Source organism: Bombus vancouverensis, chromosome 11 (genome assembly GCF_051014615.1).
Source record: "Bombus vancouverensis nearcticus chromosome 11, iyBomVanc1_principal, whole genome shotgun sequence".
NCBI classification, from domain to species: Eukaryota; Metazoa; Arthropoda; class Insecta; order Hymenoptera; family Apidae; genus Bombus; species Bombus vancouverensis.
This window is the reverse complement of record NC_134921.1, coordinates 4324431-4350454: the sequence shown is the minus strand read 5'-3', so window position 1 is coordinate 4350454 and position 26024 is coordinate 4324431. Positions and strand designations below refer to the sequence as shown.

The following is a 26024-nucleotide window of genomic DNA, read 5'->3' as shown; positions in this document are numbered from 1 at the left end:
GGGAGCGCGAGATGATACCGCCGTTATTGTGGAGCCGCGAGGCATTATTGCGATGCCTGACCTCGGACTGCCTTCCAGGCGAATGCAGCCTCCAGAGGAGATGATCCTTTGAGAAAAGTCGACCGTGATCACACGAGATTGTGTGGTGGAAAAGTATGTTGAGGTGGAGAGCTTGGTTACTAAATGCGAATAAAATTGATAGTTAGCATAATAAATTGAGAATAAATGGAAGAATTGACATAATAATTCTTTATAATTCACCAAAAAGAACAAATGATTCTTTGATCGTTATTTTCTGTTGCACCTAGAAGTTTAGAGAAATTAATGAATTATCTATATACAGTAAATGTTATTATATTTATGAACACAAATGACGAAGAGTACGTAGAATACGGTATATGTATGAATCGTATACAGAATATGTTAATACAATCAAGTACAGGAAGTTTATAATGATTAATAAATCGTATTCTTTATTACCTGAAATCATTTAATAACATACTATGATTGAAAAGAGGAAATTGTATCAAGTGTAAAGAAAAAAGCAAAATTCGATAACAAGTCCACGATAAAGATTAATTCTTTTGCAGCATTCGAGTTATTTCAACTTATATAAAGATATGTTTGAATACTGCAAATAAGTATCTCGTTTGATAAAGTGTGCTCGCTTGATAAAAAGATAAAAGTAATCGCAGGAAACAATGTATATAATTGCGATCTCACCATTACATTCAATTTCCAAGAAATCATTACTGGTCGCTTGGCCGTTCTCGTCGAATCTTCTCTCGACGTATTCGATATCTATTTCTCGATGAAAAATCGCGACGACGCCTATGAAGACCACGAGGCGACCTCGGTTATTACCATAATTACGCACTATGTACAATTAAGCGTACTCATCGTTGTAATCATGATTACCACCTTCATCAGAAGCAGCAACGGCAGCATCATCATCATCATTATCGTGGTACGTTCGGTGCCGCGTTTCTGTTTCGAGAGGGTTGCATTTAAAAGCCGCGACCAGGACTATAATTTCCCGAATAATTCATAAAATAATGCCCGATGTAATTGAAATAATTTCATATGTACTTGAGCGTTTAATAAATTAACCGTTGACTGTAATTTCGACGATAATTTCACCGGCAAACTGGGCGCGATCTTGAATCGATAAGCAGACTCTCGGCCACCGAACCTGCCACGGCCACTAAAGTGAATAAATCAATCAGGTTTCAGAGCCATCCACCAGGTTTCTGCGCATCACTGACAGAAAGATCGTTGCTTCTTGATTGAGAGATGTCGTCAGTTAACTTATCGTCCATTTTAATGCGTACAACTTTCAATCAAGATTATTCTTGTAATTATAGTGCTTTAGATTATTATTAAAGATGTAATGCTATAATTTATAAAGTTGCAGAAATTTTGACATACTATATCCAATATTACGTAAGTATCCACACTTGAAGATTTTAGAAATGGACATCGAAACGACTACATACATACCTATCTGATGTGTTTTAGTCAGACGAAATGAACAGTGAAAGTACAATTGAATGATATACATTATCGTCATTAACGAAGAAAGTTTCTTCAACAATTTACAGAGTGATCACAGTTGCACATTTCCTGGAACATCCTAATGTAGCATTCGTATACCATATTGCAGATAATCAGCCGATTAATCACTTTCTATAGAACATAAACTTAATGGCGTAAGATACGACAGGAAGCGAATAAAATATAAGCGAAGTCTTTAAGCACAACAAAGGGAAGACTAAAACGACGTTAATCGCGTATACACTGTGCCGTTTTCATTCGCGAAAGATGATCGTATGTTCCATTTCGATCATAACGATCGCTTTCGGAAAAGAAAAAAAGCGCACAGGATCGATCTCACGGCACCCACAGTGCCTTGTAATTCATTATCTGCTACCAATGAATAATCTTCCGGTACCAAGCAACCCTGTGTTTCATCTCTTGGCCATCGACAATGTAGCTCGCAGTTGCACGTACAGATTTTTTCAGAGAAGAGCCTCGAGAACTCAATCCACTTGTATCATCGCTGGAATTACCTATCGAACAAAGTCACCGTGAAACAGCTGCAACGTTTGACGTTTCATAAAATCACTCGAAAGATCAAAAGGTTTCTGCTTATACTAAGATGGCTCGTAAGTTTGCAATTCTCATTTCAAATTTCTTGTCATTTCATCGGGATAGTCGAGGAACCTGAGTTTTCTTTCGAGATCAATGTCTGCTGATGCTTTCTGTCCCTTTTCCGCTATATTGAGCAATGTTCCACGCCGAAGACACCGGCTACCCAACGGCTATTCAATGATTTCATAAATAACCATTATTGTCCCGTTTAGGAGGGCCACCCGTTAAATTCTTTCAAAGTAAAAGAAACGGATATCATAATTTCGGGGCTGGTTTGAAGCTGGGTTTAAGATTGAAAAATATGTCATTTCGAGAAGAGGTCCTCGGGTAGATTCCGAGAAATTGAAACGACATAGAGAAGCTTAAATTTCGAAATGATCGAGCGTGATGAATTAGAATCAAAATATCCTGAATCGAATATACACCCTTGTTCAGGAGTATTGAGAAATTTATGGAAAAATTAGGAAAACTTTTCAGAACTGCTATCTTGTATCATATTTCGTATCATAATAAAATCAATTATTTCAAATAAAATTAAATATTTTCATATTATCTCTATTTATCATATCTTTTAATTTTCTTTTTCATCGTCAGATTTAGTATCTATCTACTCTATTTATTAATAGTTTCATTCACGTTGCTAATAATCATAAAAAATGATTTCAATTTGATCAGATTTCTGAAAGTTCCCTTATTTATCACAAATTATATTGTAGTATCATAACTACTTTAATTAGTTTATTAATGATAAGTAGATTGAACAGGTGTTAATTGAACAGAGAATAATGTTTATTAAACATGAATCAATCGCAGCAAACGTATAATAATTAACACAACTGAATAATTAATCAACGACTCTCATCAACGCAATCCGCACTCTCTGACATCTCAACTCACACTGCTGTTAATTCGTTTATTGTCCCCTATCAACCCCTTGTCTTTTGTCTTAGCCTCACTACATACACGCACAGTAACCGCTTGTTTATAATCCGCACAACACCCCTCAGGCCCCTCATCCATGATACTACAACATCAATAAAGTTTAGCAAAAGTAAATATCAACACATAATTCTTCTATAATCCTTACAAATTGTTTGATCTTTACAAAGTTTTGTCCTTCATTGCGGATCGTTATCTAATAGGGGTACAAACAAAATGAAAGCAGCTTGATATTATGTTTATGAATGTAGGTGTAAAAAACCTCTTTTAAACATTTCTTTTATCGTACAATTCCTTTCGTCGATGCTCCTCCGTTTCCAGTAGACAAACCTACCGTGCATAATGTTGAACATTTGTCGTTTCAATAAAATTTATTGGACATCGCCCGTCAACGCGCAAGCGATGGCCGCGACTGATAACGCGTGACAGTTTAAAAACACGAGACGGCTGTCAATAACGAATCTCCGTTGCGTGGTACCGCGAGACGGCAATGAGGAAGTCGTCTGACCTGCGGGACCACTCGCGTAAGTTCACACGGACGTAAATTTACCTGACCCGAATGGGAGAGACAAGAATCGCGGACGACAGAGGCGCGAAACCGCATATGACTACTTTTTCTTTTGCCTCTCCGACTGGGCCGCGTCATAAATGTCGATGGTCAAACCCGGTAGGTTCCCCGGACTTTGTCATTTCGTGTTACACGCGTGTGCCAGCAGGAAACGTAAATCGTTACAATGTTGAAAGTGTTCGTGGGAAGGGAAGGTCTTATTACGTGAAATAACCGATGATAACGTGCGAAGAAATGACATTTAACTTCGTAGAATTTTTCAAACGTGGGTGTGGAGAGAATATTTTTTAGTACAAAGAGAATTTTTACAACATGGAACATTGGTTTCTTCTCCCACAGGATTGTATAAAATATTTATGAATACAGCGATGTTGGGTAATTTGATATCTATGCTTTTCAAATGGAGATTGCTATCTAAATTGAGTCTTGAAATGAGTGTTATGTAAGACACATTCAAATGAAAAGATGTATGGGTGAAGCAATTATCGGCATTATTGTGCAGGATGTCTGCATATAAAGAGTACTAATTAAAATTGTTGCTTGTCTTCGAAAGGGCATTGGATAAATTAATTGTTCAAGTGCGTACATAGAGAAACGTTTACAGGCGAAAGGATACTGGATTAATTAAGGTAATCCAAAGGATGAAAAGATACTGACTTGTAATCTGATGGAAAATATATTGCATCAGCTAGTGTAATATTTTATATAAAATGTCAAAATTCTATATTAAACTAAAACTGGTCTTACCTGAAATGTGGTTAAAGGCGAAATGTGAGCAGTTTTTTTCACTCGCCCCATCAAGATTAACTTATTGCATTTCCACTTCACGAAACTGCATACCCATCACTTGCGATACATTCTTACTTCTAATTTATATTCTGCAAGTACCATGGATCGCAGTATCAATTCCAACACGATTATTCTCGCGAGCATGTGATAAAATTGCACGTTGCTGCGTCGTGTAGCGCACGCATAAATTGCTTTCTTCTTTTAGTCTCCTTTAACAGCCTTTTTTACCCTCCCTATCAGTTTCTCCCTTCGTCTTCAATTATGTTCCTCAACTTCAAAATCTCTTCGTTATTTCACTTCCCTGTTAAAAACTGCTTGTTCCTTTTGTATTATTCCATAGGATTTCATTGTTTGATATTGTATGTTCATATGGACCAAAAAATATTACTTCAATTATTGGAAAAATAAGATGCCTAACAATGTTTTTGACAAAAAGCATAAGTGGAAATTAGATTAAACCATCCTCCATCGAAAGACACGTTTATCAATTATAGATATTTTTCAAACCAAACGCGTTAGTCACGATCCATGTATTATTTACAAGTCCATAAAACTGGAAACAGATTTTGTTTAGTCATACAACAATCGAAAGAAAAATTTTCGATGTAACATATGACGACGATGATTTTTATTATCATCTTTCTTATTATTTTTATCCTTCAACCTTTACATTTCTCTTTTCAATTCCACAACTCCACTTCCCTAAACATTTCGCATCTTCACCCTTCTTCCCCAACGCCTCTATATTCTTACTCTATTCCCTCCAACAATTTCATTTCCTTCCCCTCTTTCAATTTCCTCTGCCTCGTCCCTCTCCTCCATGACCTTTCAGGTTCCTTCCTCGTTCATTCCTCATCTTTCACCTTCCTTCGCAAACTTGTCCCTTTTCTCCCTTCGCTCGGCGCGGCGTGCACGAAGGGTACGGTAGGATACGTGATTACCAGCAGCCTCCGTGGCAGCAGACAGTGCCCAGGGGTTAGGGGTCGTCCCGCCTCGGCTTACCGGCCAGGCTGCAAGTAATTGCAGCCGACTGCAATCCCGGGAAACCGCATCCTGGCCAGCTTGTAGACGAAAAATTGAGCGACCCACGTGAACGAGCGCACCGTTCTGCGTCGGACTTTCGCGTCCACGCGAGAAAGTCAGCATGGAATTTGCCACACGAGTCGCTCGTCCGATCTTAATGGCGGATTATCACAGATATTATTGCGGCAATTACACGATGGACGAGATATCGAGCGTTTCGTGCCGGTCGAACATTCAATCGGTTCTTCTTTCTCATATTATTCTCGATCGAGTATCGTGCTACAAGCAAACGGTTGGTTAATGGTTCTCCAGGTTCTTTATTGCTCGTTCCCAACGATGAAAGTATTCGTTGTATCTTCTTTTATAATTGGTTTATTGAATTAGTAGAAGGTAGGATGTAATTTTGCATCGTGACGGTGATTGCATTCGGTGGAATGATAATAATTTTTCGTACACCTGTTCCGTCGCCGTGCCGTTTCATCTTTATTGCTGTTAATTTTCATGCATTAAAATATATAAATCCATCTTCTCGAAGCAGAGTGTTAAAGACGTAAAGAAATTCGAGGTATGCGTTTCATCTTTCTTTGTCAGTTTCTCGTCGTTATTCACCGTGTAATTTTCTGGATGGCGGTTATGACGAGAAGACATAGGAATTTTGACACGACTGGGGACACACGCGTGTGGTACTGTACCGCATGTCAGTTGGGAAATTATTAGTTATTATTGAAATTTGCGACCGAGAGGTACAATTTTGCGTACAGACCTTTTGGTTATTCAATGGAATATCAGTTAATAAAGTCACACGATCACGCGCGAAGAATTCTCGCTCTACGAAGCCGACACCTGCGTCATCGTGCCCCCTATTTACCACGTATCAGGTGATGGTAAACTCGGCATCGTTTTACCCAAACCGGTCATTTCCCCCTCGGCTAAAGTGTCGATGCAAATCTATTAAAATTTCTGAATATATATATATGCTTTGAATGCAACATCGTCAATGTAGACTGCGCTGTTAGTAACGAAGCAGAAAGTATAAGAATATATTTTACTACGATCTCACTCGTGTTGCACCATTGATTTAATATTGTTAGTGAAATTTTACGAGGTTCTTGTAAAACAGGTACGAGTCTGGCGACGAAGTAAATGAAATTTGACCAATATATTTTACAAGTTACGAGCTGTTCGATTATCCTATTTAGCGAAAAATGATAAGATCATAAAACAGAAGTCTATATGCTATAACTTATACCTTGATAATTCTCTGTTATTATTAGTTGGTCAATTCGTGCACAAGAGCATCATCATATATGCAATTTTAACAATAAAAAGATAATTAGTTTCGAAGCTATTCTCTCCTCGTCACATCATTCTCTACACCGTGAAAGAGTTAAAACTTCATTCACTTTCTAATAATAGATGGAAACCGATACAGTTTCATTTTCATCGAATAACTAGCCTAGTTACGAGCATAAGGAGAACAAGTAGTCTGGTGTTGAAAAGTCGATAAATCTACAACGACCAAGTATGCAAACTAGACGAGACTCGATCATCGTCTGTAATGAAAGATCGAACCAGCTTCAAGCAGGCACAAATATCCCATGAACTCTCGCGTTACACTCCTCCAAGCCATAAATACTTATCTCTAAGCACGCACCTGTCAGCGATTCATCGTTGTCCGGAAATTGATCCGTTCGTAATTCACGGTAACTATGATCAGCGGCAAATCAGCCGTAATAATGAGTATTAAATAACGACCGCCGTTATAGACCAGTCGATTCCCATGTATTGTAATCAAGTAATTCGCGGGCTTTATATCGCCTTCAGCCACGCGGTACCAGTTGCTTGGCAAAGTTGCCGAAGATTCACCGAGAATATCAAGATATCTTTTATGTACAAGCCTCCTATCGATCCGTATCGATAAATATCTACCCAGGTATAGCCGATATCCGGCAAACGTATACACTCATCGGCCATACTCGTAACGATTATCGATCATTTCCGCGCCGCTGGCCCGGCCGGGTCAAAAGTTAATGCAAAATCAACGCCAATTCGTACTGCTGCACGTTCACTATGATTTGCTTCGATGTTCGTGATGTATCATATGGTGGAAAGTGTTAGATAAGAGTCAGAGTTGCAGATTTGGTTTGTCAGGATGATAAATTTGTACTTGAGAGTTGGAATATTCCAAGTCGATTGGTTTCTAAAAATTAAGTTACATATATCATCTTAGTGATCTTTTTCCACTTTATTAGAATAATAGGAATGTATTTACGTTACGTTCGTAAGAAGATGTTACGTAAAGAGACTCTGATGTTTATGCATTTATAGTTTTAAAATTAAAAAAACATGCATGAAATACAGGAAAATATATAGAATATTCAAAGTATGGCACTCGTTATAACGATCAGCGAGTGTGTTTACATTTCATTCCTTAAGCTGCATTCACAAAAATATGAATCTGCATGAAAACCTCTAAAAAGTAAATAAACAATAATTAATAGAACGCCGACTTAGATCTGAAGAAATTGACTTAAATTCTTTTGTTTTTCAACCATTGCATTGTGAACAAATTGTTTCAGATATAGTGCAGACTTTGCAAATGCAGTGTTTCCAATCTATATCGGTGTGCCAATTCTTGTATGAATACTATACAAAAGAAAATTCTGAAATTAAAAATCTCACGATTTTCAACAAAAATATGTTAATAACGAATTTAACTCAGTCAATGGTTTACAATATGTAGACACAGTGTCGTATTCACAAAACTACCTCCGCTATACCTTCATGAGTCAGCGCAGAAAATATTTTCAAAACACACTTTGAATATCAAAATTTGAAAGCGGTGGATCGTGAAGGCGGATCCTCTTTGATTCGATTGTCCGTGCTGCATTAGAACCGACAACGACGACGACAATGGCCTTACAAGAATATTTGCAAACGACGTGATTCCATTGTCGGCGTGGAAGGCTCGTGGATTCCATGGGATACATGGAAAGTCGAGTTTTGAAACGCGTGACGACACTCGTATAATGGCTCGCTAACGACTCAACATCTGTCGTGTAGTTATTCGAGGCAAATGACGCTCCGACGCCTTCCCGCAGAGCGAGGATCTATCCATCTAACTTTTTGAACGTTCTTCCGCAGTTTCCACTGACATTTCGTAGCAATCCGACGCTATTTCGTAACTCAATACGAAAAATTAACAAATAATTCCCAGGGAAAATTCATGTACTTCTTTGCCAATACATCCCAAATTCTTTAATTTTCTAAATCCAAATTATTCTACAACAATAGAACGATTTAAAAAAAATATTCAATATGGCAGTAACATATATAGCAAAAATAGGCGAATTAAGAATTTAAAAAACAAAAAAAAATATTTTTAAGAAGATCGAAATTGAGAAACTTTTGATAAAGATAACCTACAGGTCTATCGTAAATATACAGGATGGAGTACCTAAATATCTCTGTTATTAATGGTCATATGAAAAACTTCAGAGGACAATGCTTGAAGATGCACATGCAATGGCAAATGACATTCTTCTTGGAAGGCATATTTTTATCAGATTTTAAGATCTTGATCGTTTTTCAAATGGAATCATATATATTTTAATATAAAAAGTTATTATCCTATTTATATCGAAAAAGTTTAAGTATTTTAATTTTCATCCCGTATAACTTATCGTATGGAAGACAAGAAAACAAATAGGAAATAGAATTACTATAAAATTTTCCAAGAAGCTCTTCAGATTCTGCAACATTTTTCTTTCAATTCCTACCAACAAACAGTTCCTACTTACCTATTCCACATTTACAAAATTGTTCCATAATAAAGCAGCGAAATTGTTTGAAACACGTTTGCGTGCAGGAATAGAATAACGTCTATAGTTTCATTTTTTTATGGTTCCTATTTTTGCTATGGTTTCATACTGCTACGTCAAAGACGGTGAAAGCGAGATCTGGTCGTGTTCGCAACGAAGCGATACGAAACAACCATTACCGGTGCCGTAAGGCGAGGAGGTTGGTAAATCGCGATTGATATGCAAATTCGTCGCATCATTAGTGGCGCGTACGTGCGCCGGCAAAGAAGCAAGAGGAGGTGTGACCATTGCAGGAAAGAGGATTCAAAGGGTGCACGCTGTCGTACATTCACTCTCGAAAGGAGGAGACACGGATGGTCATCGGTCGTTAAAGTGAAAAATTATGCTTTCCTACGATCCTCTCTTTCCCTTCTTCCCGGATTCAAATTCAAACGGTTACATCTGCAGAATGGTCAGCTGCACGGGGTCAAGCCAATTAGAGACGAGATGTCGTGGTGAGAAAGTAACGACGTAAAGGGTGGGTGAAATGGAATTCTCGTAACCGATATGCTGGTACGTAAATAGGTTGTTATAATTAGGATGTGATTATGGAACCATGCGAATTTAACGGAAGAGGCGAGTGGATGTTATTTCTGAAAATTCTTCGAGAAATTTCGATTTTGATAAAACTTGTTCCAAATTAAATCCTAAAAAGAAAAGGAGCATTTTTAAAAAAAAGAAAAATCAGTTTCTTCGTCGCTAATACATGAATCACAAAGTGGAATTGGAAGCTCATATGTCAAATTAATTTTTCAAGAAACATTATTTCAATAATTATGACAGACAAAAATATTTTAAAAATCGTTCAATGGTTTACGATATTGCAATAAGGAAAGCTTCATAGAACATAAAGAACAAACAGATGCAACCAACCGCATGTATTAATACCCTTCCGGTTTCATAGAAAATATAATATAACAACATTTCCTAAATACACCAATAAATATTCCAGCAGGCTAGCTAAAGTCTATTATTTTCATGTAAAGGAGAAATTTGCTTGGAAGACTTAATGGGACGTGAACAAAAGGATCGCTCCAATGGTTATTGTCGTCCTTATATAATTACCATCAAGTTCAAGTTGGATTAATATAAGTACCTACAGCTTCATCGCGGATCCGAAGAGAGCCGGTGACGACGAGAAAAGCACAAACGCACTTCTGGTATTTAGCGTGAAGAATGGCGCACGTCAGCATGATGGATAAACTCGGTTTCCCGACGTACTTTATCGTAAATGGCGGACGGAATATTGCGGAGGCGAAAACACAGGTGGTCACGGCTGTGCATTACACGGAGGAATACTAGCTTCTAAGTAAGAGATTCCTTGGGAATAATTAAGAACATTTATTTCCAAGCAAGAAGCTCGTTAGCAGTTGCCATTGCTAGGAAAAGTTCAACGTCCCTCGTTACGAATATTCAAAAATGATGAAAGAAGCTACGTACCGTAAAAAGAAGTATAACAGTGGAAGTTCTCAAATTTAATGGAGATTAAAGCGAAAAAGTTTTGCATGAATACTTATAGTAAAATAGAAATCAATGAATTTTATAAAAGTTCGTGAGAACTGATTATTGAATTTTAAGATTGCTTGCAACACTCTTGATCTGTGGTTTTTATTTATTTCGTTTTATCCATTTTTCAATTTGATATGGTTTCTATATTTCTTGACTCTTTCTTTTTTTTCTGATAATCATTTTCTGATAATCATTGACCAATTTCTAATATATTTCTCAATGATAAATCTGTCTTTCTAAAAGTAATAACTGCAGAAGAAGATAAAAGTTAAAGAAACAGCTTGGCATTTATTTAACCCGTTCTATTATACAAGAAGTTTCTCGTCTCACTATGCAAATCTTCATGATAATCGCGCAACGATGCAATCGTTATTACTGCTATTAAAACGAAAAGAACAAGAACCGACGATTATCTTTCACCATATTACGCGGAAAGTTGTTAACATCGACATTGGCTAAGTCCATCGAAACCAGCTGGATCTTATACGTCGAGGATCGACGGAGGATAAAGTCAGCCGTATCTTTTTGACGAGTCAAAATGTTTCTTCTCTATCCCCGTCATTATGCTAATCCTACCGTATTTTAAATTTCATGCCGGCTATGCGACCTATTTTGTGGAGACCTGTCATTTTCCCCGCGGGTATCCTGACAGGATAATGAGCCATCCTGCGAGCATCGGCTTACGTTCAACGAAACGAGGAAAAACGAGTTGACACGATACTATGCAGTATCGTTGGATTTCATGAGAAAATAAATTAAATAAGATTCTGCTAATCCATCAGAGAGTGTAAAGATAAATTAATATTTTTTTCTTTGTCCTTTTTAAGAACGATATTTTTGTAAAACTACATTAAGGTTTAAAAAGTAGAAATAATATTTTTAATTTCTTCACGGTTAAGTATCAAGATGAAATTACTCTATAAATTTACCTTTTTCGATGTAGTGATTGTTTGGGATATTTTTACTGCAAATAATAGTTTCTAGAAATCTACTTTCTTTATAATATAATTTCGAACAAAAATTGATAACATTGCGCAACATATTTTTCAATATTTTTAAATACTTTTATATTATTACTTCTTATTTTGAATATTTTTTAAACATAGTAGACGTAATTTAAAAATAATTAACAGAGATCCAGCAATTCAAACGCCTCGTTGCAGCATTTATTATAGATTTAAAACTTCCGTTTCTCAAACAAAAGTTTCCTCAAATATACCACACCACCGTCTCGCCGAGTACTGTTCGCAGAAATGCGCATCGTACGAGAGCAGGCACTCGAGAGAAAAAATTTCAAGCACATAAAGACGAAAATAAAAAAACCGAGAATCCTGGTGCAGTTGGAATCAGATCGTTCTTACGATCTCTCCCAAGATTCCCCTAGGGAACAATGCGAAAAGCCAGTGAAGAAGCATAGTCTAGCTCGCTCCTTGTGAATGAATGGTCGTGCAATGGATGTTTAAACCGCTCTCGATATCCCTCGAATGTCCGTAGACGTTCGACACCAAAGAGGGGTAGCGAAAGGAAAAAAAATTAGACAGAAATGACCGGATGTGGATAATCCCTCCGGTTACCCACGGCTACGAATCGTAGCGGAGAGTGTAGGATGAAGAAAAAGAAGGGGAAAAAAAGAAAGAAAACAGGACGAAGAAACGAGCAACGAGAAAAAGAGACGAGAGGATGTCGCTGAAAAATGGACGATGCACGTTTCGCAGTCTGAAGAGATACGGCGCTGAGATCCGGTCGATGCGACGCCTAATCCTGTTTTGAAAACTCGGTCTCGCATGACCGTGACAAACTCGACACCTACAGATAGTTTATGGCGATGGCTCGATCCTGAGCCAAGGATCCAGCGTAGCTTCGCCATTATCTCATACCGCTTGTCTCGAAAGTTTTGCGCGCCTCGTTCGAACAGGCTGCTGCTGGCAAGCCTTTGTATCGGAGGCGAATCTCGCGCGTTCTTCTTTCTCGCGTTCATTAATTGACCTGGTTATCTGCTGACGCCGATCGAATCTCAAGGGTGAGCGTTCAATAAGGCGCCACGATATCGGTCGTTCATTTTTTACGCGCCTTTTATTCAGTCCCTTATTAATCTTCCTTTGTACGACCGGTCAGATTTGATAAATATTTGAAGGAAAACATTCGCGGCTATCTTGATGGAACCCAATACAGGAAACGACTGCTTCGCTCATTTGCGTCGGATAATTAATTAGGAACGTGTCGTTGGAGAAACGATGGAGTTTTGAGAGATTCGTAGAAATTTGTATGGAGAACTTCTCGTATACCTGAAACGAGAACGGAAGTTTCAAAGTGTTTAAGGAAGATTTTATCTTTAAACATGCATTCATAAATATTCCGATCTGCCAATGTAATACAGTTTGAATTAAAATTGAACATGTTCATCCAGCCTGTTCGACAGGTGCGTAATCTGAGGTCGCGTTTCTTTAAATTCCGTTATCTCTTTTCAATTCGAGTTACGTTTAATATTTCACCCAAATTAAGATATTTATCATATAACTCTCTCAAAAGTCATTTATCTAACTGCATTTTTATATCCGTGCAAACAGCTGCATGAATGTATTTTTGGATAATGCATAATATATATTGATCCAAAGTTAAATCAAGTAATTTAATAACCATAATATAATCATAATAGAAAAAGATAATGCATAATAGAAAAAGTTAAATGCAAGATAACATCAAGATAATACTTCGATTACTTCAGCTACTTAAAATTTAATCTTATTTCCACTCAGGAAATTTGATAATATGAAAATTGTTTCTTTTATTGTTGCATCGATAAAAGATTGAAAAAGGTTCTTTTTTAATTATTGAAAAATTATGAAAAAAAATCTGGATTAACATTGTAGAACAGTACTCTTCAATGGGCAATATTAATGACATACGGAAACTATTATATTATTCTTTCAAATATCTCGAGACGTAGATTTTGAACTTGTATTATCCTCTAACTCGCCAATTTAAATAAACCGAATTCTTTTCACGAACCTGAATTTAATTCCACCATTAAAAGACACGTTTCGAGAATTAACAATATCACGATAAGCCTGTAATTCAAACGAAGACCGCCAACGACGCCACTGGGGCAGAAATGCAGGCAGTTGCCGTGCGAATTTCGGTCGTCGCTCGATTTGTGAGACGTCCGGAAGAAAATTGAATCTGGCCAACGCAGAAACAAACAGTTTGAGTGACGCGGGATGGTTTAACGTGGTCGTCCGTCACGACGCGTGTTTTATACGACGAGATGAGGCCACGCGTGACAGACAGTTTCCCCTCTTCCTCTTGGAAATCTGTCTAGTCGCGTGGCAAGTCGCGGGCGTTACCCGAAGCACGCCTTTCAAAGATCCTATCGTTCCTGTCTGACGTTCCCTTCGTCCCGTTTCGCCGAGCTAATTAACTCCGTGCCACGCGAAATGAGAAACTCCCTCTCCTGCTCCGACTAGCGTAGTACTATTTTCGGGAGAAACGTTTACAAGGAACTTCAACGTCCCTGTTTTTTGCTCGAGACCTGTTAAAGGGTTAAAGGAGCAGTTTCCGATGCTTAAAGACACGTGTTTCTGGAAATATAATGAAGTGATGAAGTTCCGTGTAAGATTTAAAATGAAAATCCTTGTGCTTTAGCATTGTTAAGGGTATACAGTGTGTCACAAAATATGTAGATATTTAACAACATCCAATAATTAATTTTCAGACATTATTATAACCAATCTATGAGCATATCATTAATTCTCGATACTCAATTCTATTCACCTAAAAACCATACCATAAGAAATGGGTGTTCAGAAAGCAAAAAGACTAAAGGATAAACTATAAAAATCACAAAATATCAGGAAAATGAACGTAATAAATTCTCGATACTCGATTCTATTCACAAAAAAACAATGTTATAAGAAGTAAGAACCGAAAAATCAACAAAGCTAAAGAGTAGATAACAAAAACTACAGAAGAACCGAGAAATAAATCTACGAAGCTCCTGTAATCCATTCTATCCTGTAACAGTAGCAACAAACCACTCCTTCATCCCGTCTCTCTATCAGCAAACACTCATCACCGCCTAATCCCGGCAACAATCCTCGGCATTGTTCCCAATCTGGCCGTGTACCCGTATTTACCATCCGTTGCACCAGAAACAAACCGCTCTCGTATTTCCGTGGACCATAATTCTTGCTCTCCGATCGCCGTACGTGGAAACTGACAATCTACCAAGGAAATGGGTCCGCCACGATAAATCAGCGGATTCGTTAGCGGAATCTTCCTGAATCCATTTGTCCGGCAGTTGTGTCAGCCGAGTAGATCCCGCTGTTTCGACAACGCGGTGTCGTGTTCGAGCGGGTGACCTCGTCGTTTTCAAGTCCCTTCTATTGCTTCAGAGTAGCAGACCGACTCCCGACAGTCTCGTTCCTCCCTTTGGACCGGTGGTACGTGCATCTGCATGCTTCATTGAACATTCCACGCGCGAGACATTGTGCAACCCGTCGCGACTCAGCTAGAGCATAACGGCTGCATCGATATTTATGGATCTCATGTACACGCAGACCGAAAGCTGGCCGTGATTTTTCTGGCCAACTAAACAATCTGGCGAACGATCGGCCGGTTCATGGTCCACGCTTTCCCCTATCCTTTAATTAAATTTATTGGTGGCGCGGCGGCCGACCTTTCGCCTGCTTCCACCATACGCGTGTCCCCACGTTTGTATACGTGGCAATCATAAATTTCTGGATGCTTGATTTATCGATTTACACGATTAAGCAGTCCCGATTTCTGTAGAATTCGTGGGAGGAGCCATCCTGCGAGATTTCCAGATTGTTTTAGAACTTTGGAACTACTGTGGGTAATTGGGATTGCAAAAAGATGAATATTTCATATAGGCTGCGAATATTAGAATTTAGATCAATTACATCCAAATATCTAAGATCCTGCAAGACCAATAATACGATAAATGACAAGTATAACTACACAAAATTATTGTACCGCTTTGTAGTTAAGAATAAGGAATAATACGTGTTAAATAAATTTTTCTATCTGTCGAAATGGAAATTTGCATAAGTGTCACAAAAATTGTAATTCTAGCTTCCCAAAACTTCCTGTAAGGTTCTCCTTTGAACTCTCCATATATAATATATCTTGCATCCAATTTTCTTTTCCATAGAAGCACAAAATTCTTATTTCTTATTACACAAACATTGTAAAAACTGTGATTCTTCTTCTAAAGATTTTAATCTTTAATAAAGTACCTTAAAAATACTCGAAATGTTCCACAAGACAAAATCGATTTTCGCAAATTGCACGTTTGACTGGATTCGAAGGCCAGGAGGTCACGTGTTGCGCGAACAAGAAGCAAAACATTTTTATTTCTCCTTCCTCATCTTTCACCTTTCCTAAACCCTCCCCGATCGCATATGAATACGTGAATGCGGTCTACGCATTGAATTTGACATGGATCGTGCCCCTCCACGAATTCACCAGGTTGGATTTATCGCCAAGGAAAAAGGCTCGTAAGATATTCTCGTAATCCTTTGGCGTGGATCACGATGGCGGCTCCTTTGATGCGTGGGCGTGGGCCACGCAAATCGAATCGGTCGTCATCTCATCACGTTCTGTCCGAATCACAACCATTCCACGTAACCGGATGTGATTATAATTTATGCCCTTTTTTCGATCGACCTTGTCGACTTCCGTCGTATGATCAACACTTTTGATCATAAAAAATGGTTTTTTATATGTATAATTACACGTCAATTTCCCTGATTTGAAACAGCAGTAGCTGTAATCGAAGCTGCAGTCAAATAAAATTCTTTTAGATTGGGTATTTTGGAAGACCATTAGTTCTATTAAATTTACTTATTGCTAAATACTTACTTATTTTAATAAAAAATATAACGTGACCTTTTCTTTGTAATTAAATAATTAAGCAATGAAAAGTCGTCACTCTCCGAATCTAAATTTTGATTGACTCACTTTCACTCGAAACGTTATAAATCATTATTAGGTTATTTTGCTAAAGATTACAAAATGACGACCTCTTGGTAATAACATAACCGAGCAATTATACATTCCTGAATCTACGTCATGATTGATTTAATTTTATCTAAAAGTTCACAAGCTATCGCTAACTGACATATTTGTTTCATGCCATCCTTGCAGTATTTACGTATGGTAAATCGTGTAATTAAACGCGATACTGAAAGTTGAACGGAGCGGTTGGTTACGTTCTAACCAGCATGCTCTGGAAGTTTCGCAATATATATACGGTTAATTCCCGTAGCGTAGATGCTGTCTTATGAATAGCGTGAACGTGTGCAATGAATCGTGCAGCGCGTGCACCTCGTGGAAAAGATATTCCATAGAAATCTGGGTTATTCCGCGCATCCGACGTTGATTATAATTTATTCCGGTCCCAGGCAGAAACGCTTCCGTCGTCGGCAAAATAGTCTATCTTCGAGATCGTGTTGCAATATATCATAAGTCGTGATTTCACCGTATGTAGAATGTGAATCCCTGCTATGGTTTACTTATTGTTACATACCGTGTATCTTCCTCAAATCGAAATAAATATCTTCTCTTAAGTATTATTTCTCGGTTTAATCATATTAAAAGAAGTATTTATTTCTTCGATACATTGTCTGAATTATTTTTTAAAAATCGTTTCATGACCTAATCAACAGAAATAATTGAATCGTAATATTTTATATTTTAAATTCTATTGCAGTTTATATGCAAGTATATGCATGACAAATAATTAATAATAAATAATTTTTATTGTACTGTATCGTCATTATGACTATGTAATAATTGCAGCTTTCATAGCAACGAAGTCGGAGGACATACTACTCCTCCACTATGAAATGCTGAAATGAGGTTACTTCAATATTTATTACTTTAATTGAAATATTCGTGATTCATTAATTCATACTGATATATTCATATGGATGTCTGTCTTCTGCAAATATTTATACTGATTTTATAATTTAATTTTATAAACAATATATTCTCACAAATCAAATATATGTATGTATATCCAGATTAATTGTTAAAACTGCAATGTGCAGGAAGAGCTAATAAACCCTAAATACCCTGAATTATTTACTACTAGTTACTACTCACGGGTATAATAAATAGTACGGGTCATTATGCTCGCAAAAAAATTCTACGTAATACAACACTCCCCATGCCGATTCGGATCCTACAAAATGATCGGAGGAACAAACATTTATATTATATTATAATGTTATCGGTGCTACAGGAGACTAGAGGAAGTCGTCACAAAGATCTTTATCGAGTAAGAACTATAGGACCCCATTATAGACGTGGAGATTGTAGAAAATCTATAACGACGCATGGAATATTATAATTTATTCTTCAAAGCACAATATTGATCATTTAATAAATTAGTGATAATGAAAGGTAGAGGTCTATTATACTTGAAACATTAGTAGTAATAGTAAGAATTGAAATTCTAATAATAATACAAATTGGAACATTGATAACGATTTGAAATCAATTTACTTTATTATTTAATATTGAAATTGTAGGTTCTCTACATTTCATTTCAATAGAAGAACAATAAAATTAAACAAAATGGGAAATGTTATAATTTATTCTTAGAATGGAATTAATTGAAGTATAACACATAGAGATACTTACATATTCTTGTATCCTAGAGAGATTTTATCCTCTTGAGAAAACACTGACTCTAATACCGAAAACGAATATCAAAAAAAGATATGTATGAAAGAAAAGAAAAATAAAAGGCTACAAGCTCGTCCGTTCGGTTTACTTTGTAATCGACGAACAAAAGCTTTAATATCATTTATCATTATAATTAATAATTATATAATTTAATTGAGCTATTGCACTCTGAAAAATATTTAAGAATTTATTGCACAAGAAGCACTGACTCTACTGATCGCATTGCGCGCGGTCACAAAAATTTTCTGTAAATAAAACTAAAATAGTCGAAGAGGTTAGGTTTAATAGATGTAATTGAATTGATTTGCAAAAATTATATCGTGATTGTTCCTTACCAAAGACAAAAGCACATTTTGTAAGAATAAACTACGTAATGTTTTATGAATGCTTATATAAATATGCAAAATACTTGTAAAACATTAAAAATTCCCGAACTAAATATGCTTGAGCGTAATGACACCACACAAACTCGCGTCTAACCTTATCCATGTTATCGCGCTTCCTCCCAACCATGGTAGAAAAAGGTTATGTATAATATTTACGAACCACGTTACTAGGCAATTTACAACCAAAACGTCACCGAAACGTAAATGGAAATGTAAAGGTTATTTCAATTTCTTACTCGAGTTGTTTTCAAATTACATATTTAAAATTCCACAATATAAATTGAAACAATAAAATAACACGTTTAGTCTATTTAATATAAGAAAATGAATTAATGATAATTAATTAATATTAGTACTAAAATTAATGCAAAGAAACGTTCTTGGAATCTTTTCTAGCTTCATCTTGGTATTTTTAATAAACTATGTAATTATTTATGATAATTAGTTATCTTACATATTAAGTGATTGTGTGATGTGTGACTGATTTGACAGACATATGTATGTATGTATGCATGCATGTATATCATGAAATAAATAGAAAAAGTACACCAAATATTATCAATGCCCCAATGAAAACGTATATCTGAATTTATTACAATAAATTTAACGTTACTAAACCTCCATGAAAAAGCATCAGGCTGTTCGTTAATCACCATAACGTTCTTACATTAACCTCCTTATATCATCCATGTCAGCAATAATCTCTATGCAAGAAAATCAAGAATTGAAGACAAACCTATAATGTTGATACCAATTATATTAATATAAAATAATAATCTCATTCGAATCTTGTCTCGAAAGTAGGATTCTGACCACCAAATAAACCATTCATGACCGAAGAACGAAAAAAGGTCGAGTGACTGATTTTGTTATAATAATGTTCCATAAAGTACCAAATAAACGCGTATTAATGAAGCGAAGCTAATATATAATAAAATACACTCGGTAACGAAATAACAAGGGAAGTAACACTTAAATATGTAATAAGTTACCTTAGGTTACGTTACGTACCATGAGCAAAACAATACGTCTTATCGGCCCGATTTTCGATATTTGACTGATGCCCCTCATCATGGCGTCACTACGCGAACTTTTAATGGGTGGAGATTCCGGTGCACCTCTTAAACCGCGCGTCGAATTGAAATTCCGTACGCGTAGAAATTTTATATTATTGAATGTCTAATAAACAAAATTAAGAAATAATAAAGGTACATAAAATTAATTTTAGAGAAACATAAGCAAGAAATTGTTTTTTATATAATATAATTCCAGAATATATACTTCATAAGTATAGATTATTATAATTAGTAATTATTATCCATATGTTTTAGGAATTGTTAATATTATTAATACTGTCAAAACAATCACTATTATTAATATGAATATTATAATATGTTACGACCGTTCGCGGAGAGACGCGGTCGCTAGGAAAACGCGTCAGCGAGAGGCGTAAATTCTCGCTACGATTATGTTAATCAACGCCGCGAAATAGTCGTTCCCCTGTTTCGGTTAAGATAACAGAGGTGGTTTAATGAATGTAACACTGTATTAACAGGTTAACATAGAATAATATATTTTACAATAATATGATGAATATGTTACAGAAATTTGACTCGACTTTGCGATATCTCTAGATAAATTCGTTTGCTCGTCAGATTTGTCAAAGTGTCACGTTAGACTCGTCAGAAGGAACTGAACGCCCTTCGATTATTCCTTTGTCTCATTTGGAAGACGACCCCCACTCTGCTCGGGTCACGCCACCGCTCGCGTCTATGATCACGTATGCCTCTTCTTGTGTGAAAACGTAACGGTTAAAAATCGACGTTTCTAGAGCTCGCTGCTTGGCGACAACTATGCTCTCGTCGATACATTATATATGATCCGGCGGGCAGATAAGACGGTCTGTCTGCGACGTTGTAGGACCGCGAGCGACGGTTAGAAAATACAGCCTGTGGTAAGCCTCGTGGCGTAACATAATACGTTATTTAATTATATTCACATAGCTATTGCTAGCTAATTTCAATAAAAGATGTCAAATGAAAAGATCGTCCTAGAAAAGCGTTCTTTGTTTCTCTAATTAAAATACGTTAATTAATGGAAAAACTGGAGGAATATTCAATCGTATGAATATTCGTATTAAATATAAATATTACTTTGAGAAGAAAAAATATATTAAAAGTAACTTTTAGTGTTTCCACTACAATTGACTATAATATTCCATAGAACTCTCCAAACTGCTGTACAACTACATATAGCACAGAGGAGAGCAATGCATATGGCCACTTTCCGCGTGCGCGACCTACGAATTTACGAACATCCTGGACTACCACTATCTTCCCTCCACTTGGACATGTAGCGCATCCATGCCGACACAAATACGAACATTTCGCTGTCGACACGCCACGGGCATGTTTTCTCAGCTGGTGCCCTAACTCTCGATCTCGAACGATCCTCCTTTCCCCGTCTTCCGTGCTATGGTGCAGACCTGGTGGATCCTTTCAAGACACGGTCGGCTACCCACAAAGGATCTGCCCTTTCATACGCACGTTATTATACTCTTTACAGAATATCGTTCCACCTTTTCCCTTTTAGAAGGAAGGAGAAGGTAGAAAACGCAGAGAAGGAAGAAAAAGGAGGACTCTCAGCTTGATCATGTGCATGTTGGTGTTTTACACGTGTATATATACATACGCCTACGCTTTGTGAATCGAGCCTAAAGGCAGGGTGGACGTTTCGACGAAAGCTTCGAGATTTTCTTGTTTAATTTGTTGTTATAGCTGCTTGAGACGCACAGATCAGCCCATTCGCTCAGTCTACGATCCTCAAACATTCATTATGTTTTTTTGTAACACATCCACCAATGCGACTAGAATTGCGGCTTTTGCACGCCACCCTGTTTGCTCTCCAGTTGTGCAAAGATCTGTATTTCACCGCGTTCACCATCCTGCTAACCGTCTTTATTAATCGAGGGAATACGAGGGCGGATTATGGGGTTGCTATTGTGCGTGTGGTGGGGGGGGGGGGGACTGCGGACTGCGAAATGTGGGCACTGCCTAAGGAAAGAGATTGAAAATACTAAGCGATTAATGATGTAATAACTTAAATATCTCTGAATATTCCAGGATTCTTTCACTTAGAAAGTAAGGAACAGCTTTAATAACAGCTGCAATTAAGACATTTTATGTTTTACATCTAGATCTTGAACTTTATAATTTTTTACTCAATTCTCTACTATTTCATTACTAGTATGTACAATTAAGAAGATACAAATTTATTAAATACAAATTTCATACAGCTTGCAGAATGTTATATAAATTATAATAATTAAGAGACGTTAGCATATTCAAGCAACTATTTACACAGCAAAAGCCGGCGTTCGTATTATCATATGTATTTTTCAACTTGAATAAGAATGAAACGATAATGCGTGATGGACGGAAATTGAACTCACGAAATTCAATTGAGCAATTAATCACATCCTATCGACGATTGCATCACGCTTTGCATCTGATGCGATTACGAGATGGTATTATCGCGGTCCATTAGCGATTGTTTGTAAGAAACAGCAAGTCAATTTTCCGCGTTCGATGAATCGTGAGAAATTCAGTTCAGACAGTCTAGAAAACTTAGTGAACCGTTTACAGGCCCTAGACGGATATCTTCTGTCTGATTTGGCACATTTTCCTCTCCGCTTTCGGAATGTACTGTTAGCTTTCCTCGACGAGCATTATGCTTGACAAAATCTTACGACGAATTGGAAGATACATACATAAACGATGTATTTCCTCTTAAGAAATTATTCTTCGGTATGGATAGCTCCGTAGATTGTCAGTATCTTCCTACACGATCTGTAAAAGTAGACAGGAACACGTGACGTGCGTTTCTCGAAGGAAATACTGGACCCATGCATTCTAAAAGAAGTTGATTTCTCTCTTTTACGGCGGTTTTGAAATCCTCCTCTGATACCGCGCCATCGCGATCCACGTCTAGCTTTTTTATTAACAAATCTATCAAGTCCTATAAAACGAAAAATATATTACAAATATTGGATTGAATCGAGAGAATTTATTGAGAATTTAAGGTAAAAGGAAAAGATATTGAAATTCGCATAGCAAAATATACTATTTTTCTTGTGATTCAATTATTAAAGCATTCTAGTACGATACCTGAACATATATAGATTACTATACCTTCACAGCTTCTTCTGGGTTTTCATCATTCTGCAATTTAATTAAACATCCGCGCATCATAGGAAATATATGCTCCTTTTTTAATTTGTGAGTTCTCATGTTATCGTACACCTAGAATTGAATTTCGGGAAGGACGGTAAGAAAATTTATTAAGGGAATAATATTGGTTGAGCGTAGAAAGATGGTTGTATACTCTATAAGCAAAATGAATTTTTTCGTCTAAAGTTCCGCGAAGAATCACCGACAGACCTTCGACCCATTGTTCAGAGTATATCTAAATTATAGTTTACAATAATTAATCGATACTTAATACTTTTAAACAGTTGTTTACCTGCAAGGCATTTCGTTTGTCGACGACGGAAAACATTCTGTCGATCAATAAATGACGAATATTTTTTGTGAAATCCAAACTAGCGTGGAAAATGTTTCGAAATATTAATCTGCTTATTGGACCCAGCATTTGCACGCATTTACGATGGATAATTGACAAAGCTACCAATAAATTAATCAGACCAATAAAAAACATGAAAAATTGTGACGTAATGAATTTCTAACCTTCAACTTCTCTCACATCAAAGTGCGTACTGCGTGCCAATCTTTTGAACCTTGGCATATTTTTCGTTCTGTAAACGATTTCTGCCAAGGTGTCATTTAACATATCTATTGGCTGTTCTGCCGGCATTTTGAATAGTTATACTTGTGAATTTTGGTCACGAAATTTGAAAAGGCAAGTTATCTCTTGAACGACGTCACGTATCTTCAGATTTGTTTTTACACTACGATAGATTTTTTCTATTATTTTCTAATTTCATGGTGTTCTATGTATTCTGGTGCTGATGATGACATTAATGTAAGGATAAAATATTTCTCAGAGTCAACGAATGACTCTGCACTTATCGGTGCGCATGTTGACGCTTTTCCGAGAGCAACTGGAAAAAGTCCACTACCTTGAAACATCTTATATACAAAGGTATAGGATAACGGGCGAAGAACAACGAAGGAATCTGTCTCATTGACTTGGCAATGAGAACCGTGCATTTTGTAACAGCGAATTTACTGTATCAAGTTGTAGTCAGAGATTGACAGAATTGTAGAGACAGCATAGTGTAGTTTTTATTGTATATACAAAATATTAACATTTTATAAAATATATTTCTTATATTAAAGTTTACTTGTGCAATTCCACTTATCACAAGTAGAAACGCACTAGACATCGCAGCGGCCCATTAGCTCAGTTGGTTAGAGCGTCGTGCTAATAACGCGAAGGTCGCGGGTTCGATCCCCTCATGGGCCAAATTACTTTTTTTAAATTTTATTTAACATCCAATGCTATAATTTTCTATGTAACAATTTGAGCAATAATTTTATAATGCTTTTGAATACATAGATATATAGATAGAAGAAAAGTAATCACTTGAAATGAAGGTTTACTGTAATAATGTATACTGCACTTTACCGCATGTTGAAATAGCGCTTCGTGGTTTACTCATATTAATTTACATTTATACATTGAATCTAGTATATCTTATGTAAGGAGATCTGAGTTTCTTCTATTAACAAGTACTACGTTCATTCAAAATTCAATATCTGCAATATATTTTATCTCCTCTAAATGACTCTCACTTGCTACATACTATTGCACAATCTTCTATCGTGAAAGTGATAAGAAACTTCGATTACCCAACTCGCTGCGATATCTGGCTTGCAAATCCAACACAAGCATTCATACCTAATCCTTCTCTTCCAGAAAGTCATAAGAAAGATTACCATAAAAGTGTGTCCAGTTTCACGTGGAAAGTTGCCGCGAAATAACTCACAATAAGAAAGATCATAAAAGATTCTCACGTGGTTACGATATTTAAGTGAAAAATAAATTTAAAAGCAAGACCAATGATCGGTCATCCGCTTGGCTTTCGTATTTGTTTCGGGAAACTGTTCAACTATTATAAAGGGACGCCAACAAAATTCTTCCTAAGTATATCTAATGACATCATTTGGATGAACCACGGAATATACACAACGTCATGAGAATTTCGTTTATCGTGTAAAAACATGGAAACGACTTAAGAAACATCCGCAAAGGTGACCATGGAGTTCTGAGGACATCGGCCATGTAGAAGAGGTTGGAGATACAGGACTGGAATATTATATGGGGTTCGAGGCCCTATGGGAATAAACGAACAGAATACGAAGTTTTGGCTCCTTCTCCTGTCACATGCGAATTGTCGCGTGATGTTAGAAACCGACGGTTACTTGGCTTTGAACGTAGGACGAAGATTTACAGTAAGATATACATTAAGATTCTTGGAAGAACGAGGTTAAGAATTTATGCAGGGTTGCATGGAAGGTTGAAGTTTTATGTGAATGAAGCTAAACTTGTGAATGAATATAAATTGAGCAAAGCTAGCTACGCGATGTTCATTGTGATTCCGTGAAGGGTGGGATAATTGAGGAAGAAATGGATTGTGCTTGGAATTAATGAACGAACAAGACCTGTATGCAACTAGTAGCTGCATGAAATTAATCGCGAATTTGTGCAGCATAGAATAATTAAAATTTTAATATCTTTCGTTTTTGGAATCCTTTTAACAAACTTGAAATTTTTCAAAAAATAAAAGTAACAAGAAATTTCAATTTATTTTTCAATGTTCTTTTATTTTCAATTTATAAATTGTCAATCTTACTTGATGTATTTCCATCTTTGTCACATACTTACGCTCACTTCGAAAATCTCATCTAAACATTACTGTTTCCTGTCAATCGTATCTTAACATTTTTTAACGATGTAAAGATTAATAGAATTTTACCATAACCGTACTATGTCCATTTCTCATCTTTCTTTAATCCTCCATCGCCACCGCTGAATTTTCAGCAAAGTGAAATACTCCTCCAACCTATG

At 36.6% G+C, this 26024-nt stretch overlaps 1 protein-coding gene, 1 long non-coding RNA gene and 1 other non-coding gene across 3 annotated transcripts in view; 1 reads left to right on the top strand and 2 right to left on the bottom strand.

Moving 5' to 3' along the window:
* The window catches only part of LOC143303344 (uncharacterized), a 101532-nt gene extending 82341 nt beyond the window's left edge, over positions 1-19191 (bottom strand). The window contains exon 1 of the long non-coding RNA XR_013059528.1: positions 18505-19191. This is a non-coding gene — a long non-coding RNA (uncharacterized LOC143303344). The remainder of the gene's footprint in view (positions 1-18504) is intronic.
* A 3175-nt stretch (positions 19192-22366) lies between these two features.
* LOC117161045 (calaxin) lies at positions 22367-23808 on the bottom strand. Its single transcript, XM_033342250.2, has 5 exons — positions 23681-23808; positions 23457-23617; positions 23319-23399; positions 23126-23236; positions 22367-22952 (listed from the first exon to the last, which is right to left on the bottom strand). Exons 1-5 carry the CDS (start codon positions 23805-23807, stop codon positions 22764-22766), a joined length of 669 nt encoding a protein of 222 aa, XP_033198141.1. The 5' UTR covers position 23808; the 3' UTR covers positions 22367-22763.
* Positions 23809-24345: 537 nt separating this feature from the next.
* TRNAI-AAU (transfer RNA isoleucine (anticodon AAU)) lies at positions 24346-24419 on the top strand. The gene has a single exon. It is a non-coding gene; the product is annotated as a tRNA-Ile (tRNA).
* The last annotated feature ends 1605 nt before the right edge of the window (positions 24420-26024 follow it).